General features: G+C 59.9%; 2 protein-coding genes across 3 annotated transcripts in view; one reads left to right on the plus strand and one right to left on the minus strand.

The window, feature by feature from the left end:
• Window positions 1-11,263, plus strand: ATG9B (autophagy related 9B). Of its 2 annotated transcripts, XM_021078467.2 has the most exons (14): window positions 1-622; window positions 760-803; window positions 945-1,009; window positions 1,205-1,366; window positions 2,514-2,655; window positions 4,369-5,123; window positions 5,300-5,453; window positions 5,648-5,827; window positions 6,389-6,625; window positions 6,811-6,944; window positions 7,095-7,191; window positions 7,354-7,477; window positions 7,564-7,709; window positions 7,904-11,263. In XM_021078467.2, exons 1-13 carry the CDS (start codon window positions 73-75, stop codon window positions 7,689-7,691), a joined length of 2,772 nt encoding a protein of 923 aa, XP_020934126.1. In that variant the 5' UTR covers window positions 1-72; the 3' UTR covers window positions 7,692-7,709; window positions 7,904-11,263. The 2 variants fall into 2 exon arrangements, with proteins under 2 accessions (XP_020934126.1, NP_001177209.2); NM_001190280.2 differs by lacking the exon at window positions 7,904-11,263 and having other exon boundaries at window positions 62-622.
• NOS3 (nitric oxide synthase 3) overlaps window positions 8,641-12,203 on the minus strand; it is a 19,711-nt gene continuing 16,148 nt past the window's right edge. Inside the window, 4 exon segments of the mRNA NM_214295.2 lie at window positions 8,641-9,197; window positions 9,299-9,493; window positions 9,872-10,020; window positions 10,907-11,028. Of these exon segments, the coding sequence (NP_999460.1) occupies window positions 9,036-9,197; window positions 9,299-9,493; window positions 9,872-10,020; window positions 10,907-11,028 (628 nt within the window). The 3' untranslated portion in view covers window positions 8,641-9,035.

The following is a 12,203-nucleotide window of genomic DNA, read 5'->3' on the forward strand; positions in this document are numbered from 1 at the left end:
AGCAACCCAGACCTCGTTGGAAGCAACAGCAGGTCCCTTCCTTCCAAGCTTTCAGGAGAAGCCGCTGGCCTGATGGTGAGGCGAATGGGTTGGGGGGGGACCAGGGGGCGGTTGGGGCGGTGGGGAGACCTGGGGCCTGGATCAGTGCCCCTCCTCCCCACGCCACCACCTCCTCTTCCTCCCCCTCCACGTCGGGGGCCTGGGGTGGGGAGGGTCTCCGTCTTCTCTCTGTCTCCTGCCCCTCACGCAAGAAGGGCCCCTTCCTCAGCTCCTCCCTCAGCCCCTGGGCCCCCCTGCCCGGTGGCGCAGGCCCCAGGGGCTCCTCAGCTCTGCCACAGTGCCCTCCCCACCCCAGCCATCCCAGCCTCGCAGGTCCAGCCCGAGACGACACCCATCTCCGCTCCCCCCTCCTGGGGTTCCCACTCTGCCCCTCCCCTGGCCTCGGTGACTCCCCATCCCCCACGCCAATGCCCCCAGGACCCCCCTGGGCTGCGGATAGGCCCTCTGATCCCTGAGCAGGATTATGAGCGCCTGGAGGACTGCGACCCTGAGGGGTCTCAGGAGTCACCCCTCCACGGGGAGGAGCAGCAGCCCCTGCTTCACGTGCCTGAAGGGCTCCGAGGTAATCGGGTGGGTGTGGGGCTGGGAGGGCCTGGGGGCTCCAGAGTTTCCCCTGCCTGGGCCTCTGGCAGTGGCTTGAGGGCATGGAGAACCAGCCAGGTGACTGCCAGCTCCCAACGCTCTCTCCTCTGTGCCCAGGCTCCTGGCACCACATCCAGAACCTGGACAGCTTCTTCACCAAGATATCCTTTTGTGCTTGGCTTGGCAGCAGTGGCATGGGAGGCTGGGAGACGGGCACCGTGGGTTGGGGACCTGGGAGGGGGAGGCATCATCCTCAGGAAAAGCCCATCATGCCTCAGGCTCATTTCTTGACGCGCCGCCACATCTACAGCTACCACCAGAGGAGCGGCTTTGCCTGTATCCTGCTGGAGGATGTCTTCCAGCTGGGGTGAGATGCTTGTCCCAGACCCCCAGCTCTCCCTCTCGCGTCATCAGTAGGGCCTGCTGCTTCTAGTCCCCTGCATGCCTCCCCAGGCAGCCCAGGGGCTCAGCAGGCTGGATTAAGCGGGCAGGCCTGGAGGCGGGGGCAGGAGCCCAGCCAGTCAGCCCTCAGGCCTGATCTCTACCCTCCCTGCTGTCCCAGACAATTCGTTTTCATTGTCACCTTCACAACATTTCTCCTTCGCTGTGTGGATTACAACGTCCTCTTTGCCAACCAACCAAACAACCGGACAAGCCCTGGGCTGCTCCACAGCAAAGTGACCTTGTCGGATGCCATCCTCCCCTCATCCCAGTGTGCCCAGCGGTGAGTGACAGCGGGGAGGGAGGTGACGGGGAGATCAGCAGACAAAAGCCCCTTCTCCTCTTGTTCCTGGTCTAGACCAACTCTTCTCTAAGTTTATGGTCTCAGGACATCTTTTTTATTAAAATTGTTTATTTTTATTTTTGTTGCTTTTTAGGGTTGCACTCGAGGCATATGGAGGTTCCCAGGCTAGGTGTGGAATCAGAGCTGTAGCTGCCGGCCTACACCCCCACAGCCACAGCAACGCGGGATCTGAGCTCTGTCTGCGACCTACACCACAGCTCCTGGCAACGCTGAATCCTTAACCCACTGAGCGAGGCCAGGGATGGAACCCGCAGCCTCCGGGTTATAAGTTGGATTCATGTCCTCTGCGCCACAACAGGAACTCCTTAAAAATTTTTTTAAATTAGAGTTAATTTACAGTGTTCTGTCAATTTCTGCTGTCAGGACATCTTTCCTACAGCTTTAAATTGGTTGAGAATCCAACTTCCAAGAGCTTTTGTTTATGAGAATCATGTCTTTCTATATTTACCTTGCTAGCGATTAGAGCTGAGAACAGCTTTAAAACCTAAGAATGCACAAGCACAATTCTACTGGCTGTTAATACGATGTCACAAAGCCTCTGGAAAAGTCCACTGTATATACTCTTGGGAGAGTAAGAATGAAAATGACAGAAAACTTTAATATCATCTGAAAAAATGTGACCTTGCAGACACTGCAAGGGTCTGGGAATGCCCTGGGCCCACACTTCGAGAACCACTGGTTTGGCTGGGTCCCCCCTCCAGGACCGTCATCGCTCTCCAAGACGAGTCTCCTGGAGTTCCTGTCGTGGCTGAGCGGTTAATGAACCCGACTAGCATCCACGAGGATGCGGGTTTGATCCTTGGCCTCGCTCAGTGGGTTAAAGATCCAGTGTTGCCGGGAGCTGTGGTGTAGGTTGCAGATGCAGCTTGGATCTGGCGTGGCTGTGGCTGTGGTGTAGGCCGGTAGCTATAGCTCCAGTTCAACCCGTAGCCTGGGAACCTCTATATGCTGCGGCTGTGACCCTAAAAAGACAAAAAAACAAAAAACAAAAAACAAAAAAACCCTAGTCTCCCTTGAGAACGTAGGGTCCCCTACTTTCTCTCGCTGTCTGGCCCACCCCACACAGGATCCACTCCAGCCCCCTGCTGGTCTTTCTTCTGATCCTGGCTGCTGCCTTCTGGCTGTTCCAGCTGCTTCGCTCAGTCTGCAACCTCTGCGGCTACTGGGACGTCCAGGTGTTTTACAGGGAGGCACTGCACATCCCCCCCGTGAGTTGGGCGAGTGTGTCTGTGGAAGGGTGCTGTGTCGGGGGTGGGGGGCGAGGATGGGGAGGAGGGGGGCGCCCGTATAGTCAGGGATCCACTGGGAAGAGGGCAGAGGGCAGTTGGCCTGACACCTACTCTGGGCCCCGAATAATGTTAGAGGGTGGGGTACCTCCCACTTCTAACACAAGGTCCTTACTGTTGGCGCTTAGTTGGTTTCAATAGTTATGGAAGATGATGCTTGTGGTCCCAACAATGGGTACTTTTGGAAGGGCAGTGATCTGGCTTACCTGACATGGGGAAGGACGGCAGTGGGGAGGCATGCCAAGCCCCGTGCAGGAAGGAGTGGGGAGCGATGAGCACACGGGCAGCAGTGAGGAGGTGGATCCCCCCCAGCTTGAAACTGAGTGCTCAGGCCCTCCCCTCCCCACCTTTCTGGCCCTGCCCCAGTTTGCAGGAAGCTCCTTCCCGGACCCCTTCACTGTCCTCATCACGCTTTGCTCTTTTTTTCCTTCCCATCTTGCTCATACTCCTTCTGGATCTGTACCCAAGTTCTTTCTTTTTTTCTTTTTCTCTTTTGGCCACCCTGTGGCACTTGGAGTTTCCAGGCCGATCAGATCAGATCTGAGCAGTAGCTGTGACTAAGCTGCAGCAGCAGCAGCAGCAGCAACGCCGGATCCTTAACCCATTGTGCCAGGCCGGGGGTGGAACCTGTGTCCCAGTGCTCCCAAGATGCAGGCAATCCCTTTGTGCCACAACGGGAACTGCCCTAGTTCTTTCTTTAAGGCAAAGGCTACCTTCTGCAGCCAACTTTCCTTGCTTCCCTTCTGCACAGCCCTCTTGTGCAGCAAAAGGGAGACGTTCTGGAAAGCCCCCTTGAATAGGGGAGCACCAGCCATAGCACAGGAAAGAGTCGAGAGGGCTGGGGATGGAGGCAGGGAAGGCCAGGAGCTGGACCAAGTCTCCTCCAGGAGGCAGCTGACCCTTCTCTTTCTCCTTCCTTCTTCCCCTTCATCCCCTATTCCTTCCAGTGGAAGGGAGACCCTGGGGTGGACTGGAGAGGCTGGCCTGGAGGGACTTGACTAAGCTGAACTGGGGAAGCTGGGTGAAACTGGGCTAAAATGAGGTTTGCAGATGGGATCCGAGTGAGATCTGACAGCCCCCACCCCAGATGTGGACCTGGCCATTGACTTAGGTTAATCTGATGGAGTTGGATGGGGCTTGGCGTCTCCCAGCACGGCCAGGTGAAAGGCGGTGAGGCTTCGGCGCCTCGGACTGGGAAAGACAGACTTCCTTGTTACTGCACCTGTGATGTGCCTTCTACCTACCTGTAGGGCTGTGGGGACGGGGGTGGCGGTGTCAGGAAAGTCTGCTCTTAAGGAGCTGAGCTCAAATACCCGTGGAGTGTAGCTTCTGCAGGGTCCCTGGGAAGCACACGACTCAAGGCCTCAGGAGTGGGGCGGGGGGAGGTGCTGAGGAACACAGATCAGAAGAGGAGATGAAGGTGTCCCTCGTTAGTGACAAGGTTACTGGAGGGCAAGAGGGCAGAAGGGGAAAGGTGACAGGTTTCACGCCCCGGGGGCACTGGGTGAGGACAGTGGGGGAGGGGGGCGCGGCGGCACTGGGGGCTGTAGGTCTGGTCACCTCGGGGTCTTTGAGCATCTCCGTGGAGGGGAATCCGGGTCGCTGGCGCTCAGCTCAGCTGTTCCCTCTCCTCAGGAGGAGCTGAGCTACGTGCCCTGGGCGGAGGTGCAGTCCCGCCTCCTGACGCTGCAGCGGAGCGGGGGGCTGTGCGTGCAGCCGAGGCCGTTGACGGAGCTGGACGTCCACCACCGCATCCTGCGCTACACCAACTACCAGGTGGCGCTGGCCAACAAGGGCCTGCTGCCGGCCCGCTGCCCGCTGCCCTGGGGAGGCACGGCGGCCTTCCTCAGCCGCGGCCTGGCGCTCAACGTCGACCTGCTCCTCTTCCGCGGGCCCTTCTCGCTTTTCCGCGGCGGCTGGGAGCTGCCCGACGCCTACAAGCGCAGCGACCAGCGGGCCGCCCTGGCCTCGCGCTGGCGGCGCACGGTGCTGCTGCTGGCCGCCGTGAACCTGGCCCTGAGCCCCCTGGTGCTGGCCTGGCAGGTGCTGCACGCCTTCTACAGCCACACCGAGCTGCTGCGGCGCGAGCCCGGCGCGCTGGGGACGCGCCGCTGGTCCCGCCTGGCCCGCCTGCAGCTGCGCCACTTCAACGAGCTGCCGCACGAGCTGCGCGCGCGCCTGGCCCGCGCCTACCGTCCGGCCGCCGCCTTCCTGCGCGCCGCCGCGCCGCCCGCGCCCCTGGTGGCGCTGCTGGCCCGCCAGCTCGTCTTCTTCGCCGGCGCGCTCTTCGCCGCGCTGCTCGTGCTCACCGTCTACGACGAGGACGTGCTCGCCGTGGAGCACGTGCTCGCCGCCATGACCGCGCTCGGGGTCTTGGCCACCGTGGCCAGGTGCGCGGGGAGATGCCCGGAGGGGGGCATTCCTGGGATCCCGGGCTGAGCCCTCGGAGAATTTCTACCCCTTCCACCGCGGGAGCCTCCTCCCCGACCCGGGAGCCCCGCCCCGCCCCGCATCCCACCCGCTCCTGAACCGCTGGCTCCTTCTCCACCCCGATCCTGCCCTCTAGGTCTTTCATTCCGGATGAGCAGGGCCAAAGTCGTTCACCGCAGCTCCTGCTGCAGGCGGCCTTGGCCCACATGCACTACCTCCCGGAGGAGACCCGCCCTGCCGAAAGGACCGGCGCTTACCGGCAGATGGCGCGGCTGTTGCAATACCGAGCGGTGAGGGTCCAGGCTGAAAGGGGGGCTGCGGGCTGCAGAGGAGGCTCTGCTGCCCGCTTGGTCTGGGGAAGGGCGGGAACAACGGCTCCGGGCTGACTAGCCTCGGAGTCGGGGAATGACCGGGTTGGAGGTTTCCTGCCTGGCGGATTCGGTTGCCCTTAGCAACCTTCTCAGCGTCACCCCTGCTTCCCCAGGTCTCCCTCATGGAGGAGCTCCTGTCCCCTCTCCTCACCCCACTGTTTCTGCTCTTCTGGTTTCGCCCCCGTGCCTTGGAGATTATTGACTTTTTTCATCACTTCACCGTGGATGTGGCCGGGGTTGGGGATGTCTGCTCCTTTGCCCTTATGGATGTGAAGCGCCATGGCCACCCTCAGGTTAGGGCCTTTCCCTGGCTGCGCGGGGTTGTGGTTAAATAGGCGTTTGCTTTCCTCACTCAAAGCAGAGCTGAGTTCCACCCCCAGCTCCACTGCTTGCCACCTGTGACCTTGAGCCAGTCACTTCACCTCCCTGCCCCTTAGAGCCCTCCTTTAGCAAATGAGGGTCATGAGGAGCCAAGGGGCAGGGCTGTTAGAAGGATTACATGAGATGGTATGAGTAGGGCCCTAACAGAGTCCCCAGCACGGCGTAACACCGGTGAATGAGAGCAGGGACCACCAGAGAGGCTGAGAAACAACTTGGTCAAGTGGATGAGGCTGGAGTAAGGGCGGGTTTTCCCACCCAGGCCCTGGCATCCCCTGCGTGCACAGGTTGGCAGAACACTGAGCCCATGCCGAATCCTAGTGCTGGCGGGTCTGGACCCAGGTTCTGCTCTGCTGCTGTGTTTTGGGATGACCTTGACCAAGTCCGCATTGTGGCTGCCTTTTACCCGGAACATGGGGCTAGTGTTTCCTGCTAAGCCGCGTTCGCAGCCCCTGAAGGATGGTCGTTGCTTTCAGTGGCTCTCAGAGGGACAGACGGAGGCCTCGCTGTCCCAGCGCGCCGAGGATGGCAAGACTGAACTTTCCTTGATGAGGTTCTCCCTGGTTCATCCGCAATGGTGCCCGCCAGGCCACAGCTCCAAGTTCCTGGGGCATCTTCGAGGCCGGGTACAGCAAGATGCAGCCGCCTGGGGCGCCAGCTCGGTTCGCAGCCCCCCCACCCCCGGGGTCCTCAGCAACTCTTCCTCACCTCTGGTGAGTTGAAGCCAGGCCTGCCCTTCTGCCCTCGGTACCCTGCTGCTCCCATCCCCTCCCTGTGCCTCACCCCACGCGCGAGAGGGTATCGAGCTACTCGCTAGTCCTGCCTGCGCTCCTGCCTTCCCCACCTCCTCCCTCCCCTTCGGTCCTCTCTGCTGACCCTCTCCTCTCTTGGATCACAGCCAGAGGCCTTCCTGGCCAACCTCTTGGGGCAGCCCCTCCTGCCCCCGCAGGACCTGAGCCCCACAGGCCCCAGCCGGGCTGCGGCCACGGCCAGCCTCCTGGCCTCCATTTCCCGAATGGCCCAGGACTCAAGGTGAGGGGTGGTGGGGCTGATCCTCCAGGAGAAGCGGGCAGGGGCCTGGGCTGGGGGTGATCAGGAAGGGGAGATGAAGCCTGGCCCTCCCCATGGGGCATGGTGGGTGGGTGGGGCTGTCTTTTTGAACTACTGCGCCCTCTGTTCTAGCTGTGTATCCCCAGGAGGGACTGGGGGCCAGAAGCTGGCCCAGCTTCCAGAGCTTGCATCTGCCGAGATCAGTCTCCATGCCATCTACCTGCACCAGGTGAGTGGATGGAGAGAAAGGCCCTGGGTGAAATGCAGAGTGAGGGGTGGGCTGGAACGTAAGGACTTGCCCGGTAGGAGCTGGAGGAGGAGGTTTGGACACTCTCCGCACTAGGCCCCTGGGGTGGGAGGGCGCCCCTTCAGTCATCTCCCCTCTATTTAGCTCCATCAGCAGCAGCAGCAGGAACTGTGGGGCGAGGCTTCAGCCTCCTCCCTGTCCAGGCCCTGGTCCAGCCCCTCGCAAACACTCTCACCGGATGAGGAGAAGCCATCCTGGTCAAGTGACGGTGAGGCCATCAGGGTGCGCAGGGGACAGACCCAGGGTAAACAGCAGGCATCACGGCACGGCCCAGCTGATGGCTTTTCTCACCAGGCTCCAGTCCTGCCTCCAGCCCCAGACAGCAGTGGAGAACCCAGAGAACCCAGAATCTGTTCCCTGGAGGGTTTCAGGAAACTACGGACACCCAGAAGGAGCCTGGCCAGGCCGCTAGCACCGACTGAGGGGAGAGAGCCCTCAGGGTCAGTATTGGTGACTGGGCCTGGGGTGGGGGCTGGGGGGGGCAGGGAGGATGAGTAGGACATTGGGAGGAGTCAGACTTGGAGGGATGGGAACAGTGGTGGGAATGTGGGGGGATGGGGGTGATCATCCCTGGAACCCACCCACCCCCCGCCCCCCGGACCCCTAGCCAAGCGCTTTCTCCTCCCCACTCCAGGTTCCCTGGCTTCTCAACAGGAGATGGGACGAGGTGGAGTGGAAGGACACACCGAGCCCTCTTTAAAGACCCCCAGGGATGCTTTAGTTGGGCAGGACTTGGGAGTCAATGATGAACTCGCCCCAGAGAGCAGAGAAAGCGTAGGAGAGGAGATGCCCCAGGCATCAGGAAACGTGTCTCAGAGACAGTCCCCACGTGGAGGGGCTAAGGGGACAACCATCTGGCCCGGGGAAGACGTTCCCAAGGGACCTCAAGTTAGAGGACAGGGCCAAGGTGGAGGCCAAGTTACACATAAGGGGACAAAAAACTGGAGCCAAAGGGCAGTAGGTTCTTCTAGGTCCCCTGGCTTTCAGGCTCCCACGGGACTGGTGGAGGAGCACGGACTAAGTGGAAAGACTGGCAAGCCCTGATGTTTTTGGAGTTCACAGTGGGGTGACGTCTGAGGAAGTGGGTGTGGCCCCCATCCTGTCTTAAACACGCAGTAAAGGTTGCTCCTGGCTGTGCTGCACATCTTGTGACCTTAGTCCTAAAATTCCCACTCCTGGCAGCTGGTGACTGCTTCTGATTGGCTGGAAAGCACGCATGTAGAGGGCTGGGTGGAAGAGGAGCGTGTAGGACAGGCTCCTTGTCAAAGAATTACCACCCCCACCGTCTGCACAAGTTCAAAAACAAAGCCTGTCACTCTCTTAACTGTATTGACAACTCTGGGTCAGGAAGCAGTCTCAGTAGCTCTGGTAACTTCCGGTCCAGTCTATTACGGTGAATCTCCAGTAATAAATATTTAAATGATTTACAGATCAGGTTTTAAGATGAGATGAGAGAGATACTCCTGAGAGAGGTGAGGGGAATCTAAAATTCACCTAACTCCACCGAAGGGCTGACTCTAGTCTCCGGAATACCACTGCTGGGAGGGGCTTCCGGTTACTCAGACCCAAGGGAGGGAAACAGGTGGGGAGAGAGAGAGAGTCCCAGGAATAAGGCCAGTCTCTGCAGACTCTGGACAGCAGTGGGGAGGCACCTCGGGAGGGGAGGAAGAGGTGCCTGGTCCTGGTCAGGCCAACAGGAGAGTGGCAGCTTCGGAGTGGACTGACGGCCACTCTCCGGGGAACCGGGGTGGAAAGCGAGAGGGCTCTCAGGGGCCAGGAGTGTCTGGGCCGGGAGGGTCGAACGCCCAGGGCACTGCGCCCCGCAGATGTCGCTCCTGCAGGGAAAAGCTCTGGGTGCGTATGCGGCTTGTCACCTCCTGGGTGCGCAGCGTGAGCCCGAAAATGTCCTCGTGATAGCGTTGCTGATCCTGCGGGGAAAGAGGGCGGAAGGTCACAGCCCCCGCGGGCGCTGGGAGCCGCCGTGGGCCCCGCCCCGCTGCCGCCCCGCCAGGGCCCCGCCCCTCCGCACCCGCAGCACGCCGATGACGTCGCCGGCCTCGTCCAGCTCCATGTTGCCCTCCGTCGCCAAGATGCGCTGCACCGTCTGCAGGACGCTGGTTGCCATGGTGACGTCGCCGCAGACAAACATGTGGCCCCGCTCGAGGCACAGCACGCGGTGCACCTCAGCAGCCAGCTCCGTCCTCAGGATGTCCTGCACGTAGGTCTGAGGGGAGGCGGGTTAGGGGCAGACCCTGGCGGGCCGGCCCCGGGGGTAGGGGGTAAGGAGAGCCCTGGGTGTGGAAAGATTCGGGGCACACCAGGTCGGGGCCTAGGTACGCGGGGGTGGAGCCTAGAGAGACCAAGCCAAGCAAGGGGCCGGGCTTGGATGTGCGTGGGTGAGGCCGAAAGGGACCTTGGCACAGGGTGGGGCCGCGCGGGGCGGGTGTCTCAGTGCCGCTGGGGTGGGAGCTGAGGAGCCAAGCGGAGGGTGCACACTGCAGAGGGCGGGGCCGGCCAGGCCCCGGGCGTCCCGCTGGAGCGCACGTCGGTTCTTCCCTTGTCCCTGGCTTCGAGTTACCCCTGCGCGCTCAGGGTCCCGCACCTTAGGGCTGTCGGGTTCCCGGGAGAAGGCGGTGAGGACGCGTCCAAACACCCCGCGCTGCTGGGCATCCTGCACCTCGTCGCGGTAGAGATGGTCGAGCTGGGAGCATCGGCAGCCGAACACCAAGGTCATGGGGGCGGGCTGCAGCCCTGCAAGCACGGCTGCGGCTTGGGAGAGCTCCCTCACGCAGGCCACCCTCCCCAGGCTGACAGCCCACCCTTTCGGGCAGAACCACCACTCTGAGTTGTTCGGCTCTAGGAGGGTGCAGGGTACTTTCCTAGAGACCCTGCCTGGCCCCGATTTGGAGAAGCGGAGGGACACAGGAGTTGGTGGTTCCCTCTGGTGGAAGGGCCAGTGGTGACAATGTGCTACAATTGGCGCTTCTGACTCAGAATCCGTGCCCTCTGTGCGGTCTAACACTGCCGTCGGAGAGCAGCCCCAACCCCGCTCCATCCCCATCTTCTCGGACACCTTCGGTTCCTGAACTCTATACTTGCCTCCTGGTCACAGCCCCATTCTTTTGATTTATCAGCTCTCCTGGGCACCCCATGCCCCAACTGAATACCGTGAAGCTTCCTTGGGACTCAGACACACCCCAGGCACAGTCCAGAGTCCACCTGGGGCATGTCCACCTTCTGAGTCCCAGCCCTATATTCTCCAGACTTCTGGTTCCCTTTCTTCCCCCCTCTTTTTTTTTTGGCCACACTTGTGGCATGTAGAAATTCCCAGGTCAGGGAACTTGAGCCACAGCAGTGACCCAAACCGATGTAGTGACAACGTCGGATCCTTAAGTAGCTGTGCCACAAGAGAAGTCCATGGTTCCCTTTGTTCTTAGTGCAATCCAACACCTACTTTGTGCCTGGCGCAGAAACCCAGACCAGCAGGGCACTACCCTTGCCTGCAGGCCCTCCACCCATCGGTCTAATTAGCTTCTCTTCACCTCTGTTCTATTTTCTGCTTCCCCACCCTCACCCCCGTCCTTAAATTGTGTGACTCCCTCCTGCCCTCCAGGCATTCCCCTGGCCCCAGCCTCACCTTTGCTCTCAATGTCATGCAGCCGCTCCTGCCAGAATCCCCGGAAGGGGGCAATGCCTGTGCCTGGGCCCACCAGGATGCAGGGCAAGCTGGGATCAGGTGGCAGCCGGAAGGAGGGAGCCCTAGTCAAGAGATCCTCCATCAGGCGCGCTTTGCTTCCCCGCCTCCCCCATTCTCCTCAGCCTCAGCAGGGTGGAAAGAGGAGAGCTCAACTTCCACTGAAAACGAGTTAATGCTTGTGTCTGGCTCAGTAAGCAGTGTGTTTAATAAAAGAACTCTGCTTATAGGCAGAGACTCCTTGGACCTGTGATTTCTGGAGGTTGGGTCAAAGGAAATAAAGCTTAAATTTGAATTGAATGTTTTGGTGTCTCCGTTTAGGACATATAAAGTATGAGTAAGGACAGGACAGGTAGTTTTTTTGTTCATAATGGGTTTGCTGAGAGTGTGTATTATTATTTTTAGGTCCATACCTGAGGCTTATGGAGGTTCCTGGGCTAGGGGTCAAATTGGCGCTGCAGCTGCCAGCCTACGCCACAGCCACAGCAATGCCAGATCCGAGCCATGTCTGTGACCTACATTGCAGTTTGTGGCGACGCCAGATCCTTAACCTACTGAGCAAGGCCAGGGATTGAACCCGCGTTCTCATGGATACTAGTTGGGTTCTTAATCCGCTGAGCTACAACGGGAACTCCTGGTGTCTTTATTTTAAACTATAGCCTCAACATTGGTATTTGGTTTATATTCACTAGATTGGCTGTTTATTTGTAATTTAGCCTCTTGGGTGGGTTTGGGTCACTGGACCCAGCTGGTGACATCCTGGGAACTCTTCTTTGTCCCACTTGAGACTCTCAGCTCCTGGGTGCTGGATGGGGCAAGACTTCTGAACACAGCACATGCCTCTCAGGGATCCTGAGATCCTTCCCTTTGAGTCCTCAGTGATACTGTGGTCACTTAACTAGTTCTTCCTGGACTAAATGCAGACCCGCTGCAGTTCCTGGTACCATGCCTGCCAACATCAGGCCAACCCCAAGGATGGCAGGAGGGCCTGCTGGGTTGAATCCTAGCCCCGTCTCTGGGAACTGCAGTTTCCAGGCAGGACCCTAAGTCCTGAAAGGCCCAAAGCTTAGCCAGAGTTCTAAAGTGGCTTAACTGGATGCCCTGCCCTTGATATGTTGTGTGTGGGGGGATCCTCTGCTCCCAACAACCCTTCACCAAAGCTCACCCTGCGCCATCACCCACTGATTCCTCCATCTGTCCCCATCCATCCAAGTGGCACTCGGTCCACCCCGCTTGCACA

Source organism: Sus scrofa, chromosome 18 (genome assembly GCF_054392235.1).
Source record: "Sus scrofa isolate SSC_HxYL_T2T_F1_AM1 chromosome 18, Sscrofa_HxYL_maternal_Yorkshire_Landrace_v2.0, whole genome shotgun sequence".
Lineage (NCBI taxonomy): Eukaryota > Metazoa > Chordata > Mammalia > Artiodactyla > Suidae > Sus > Sus scrofa.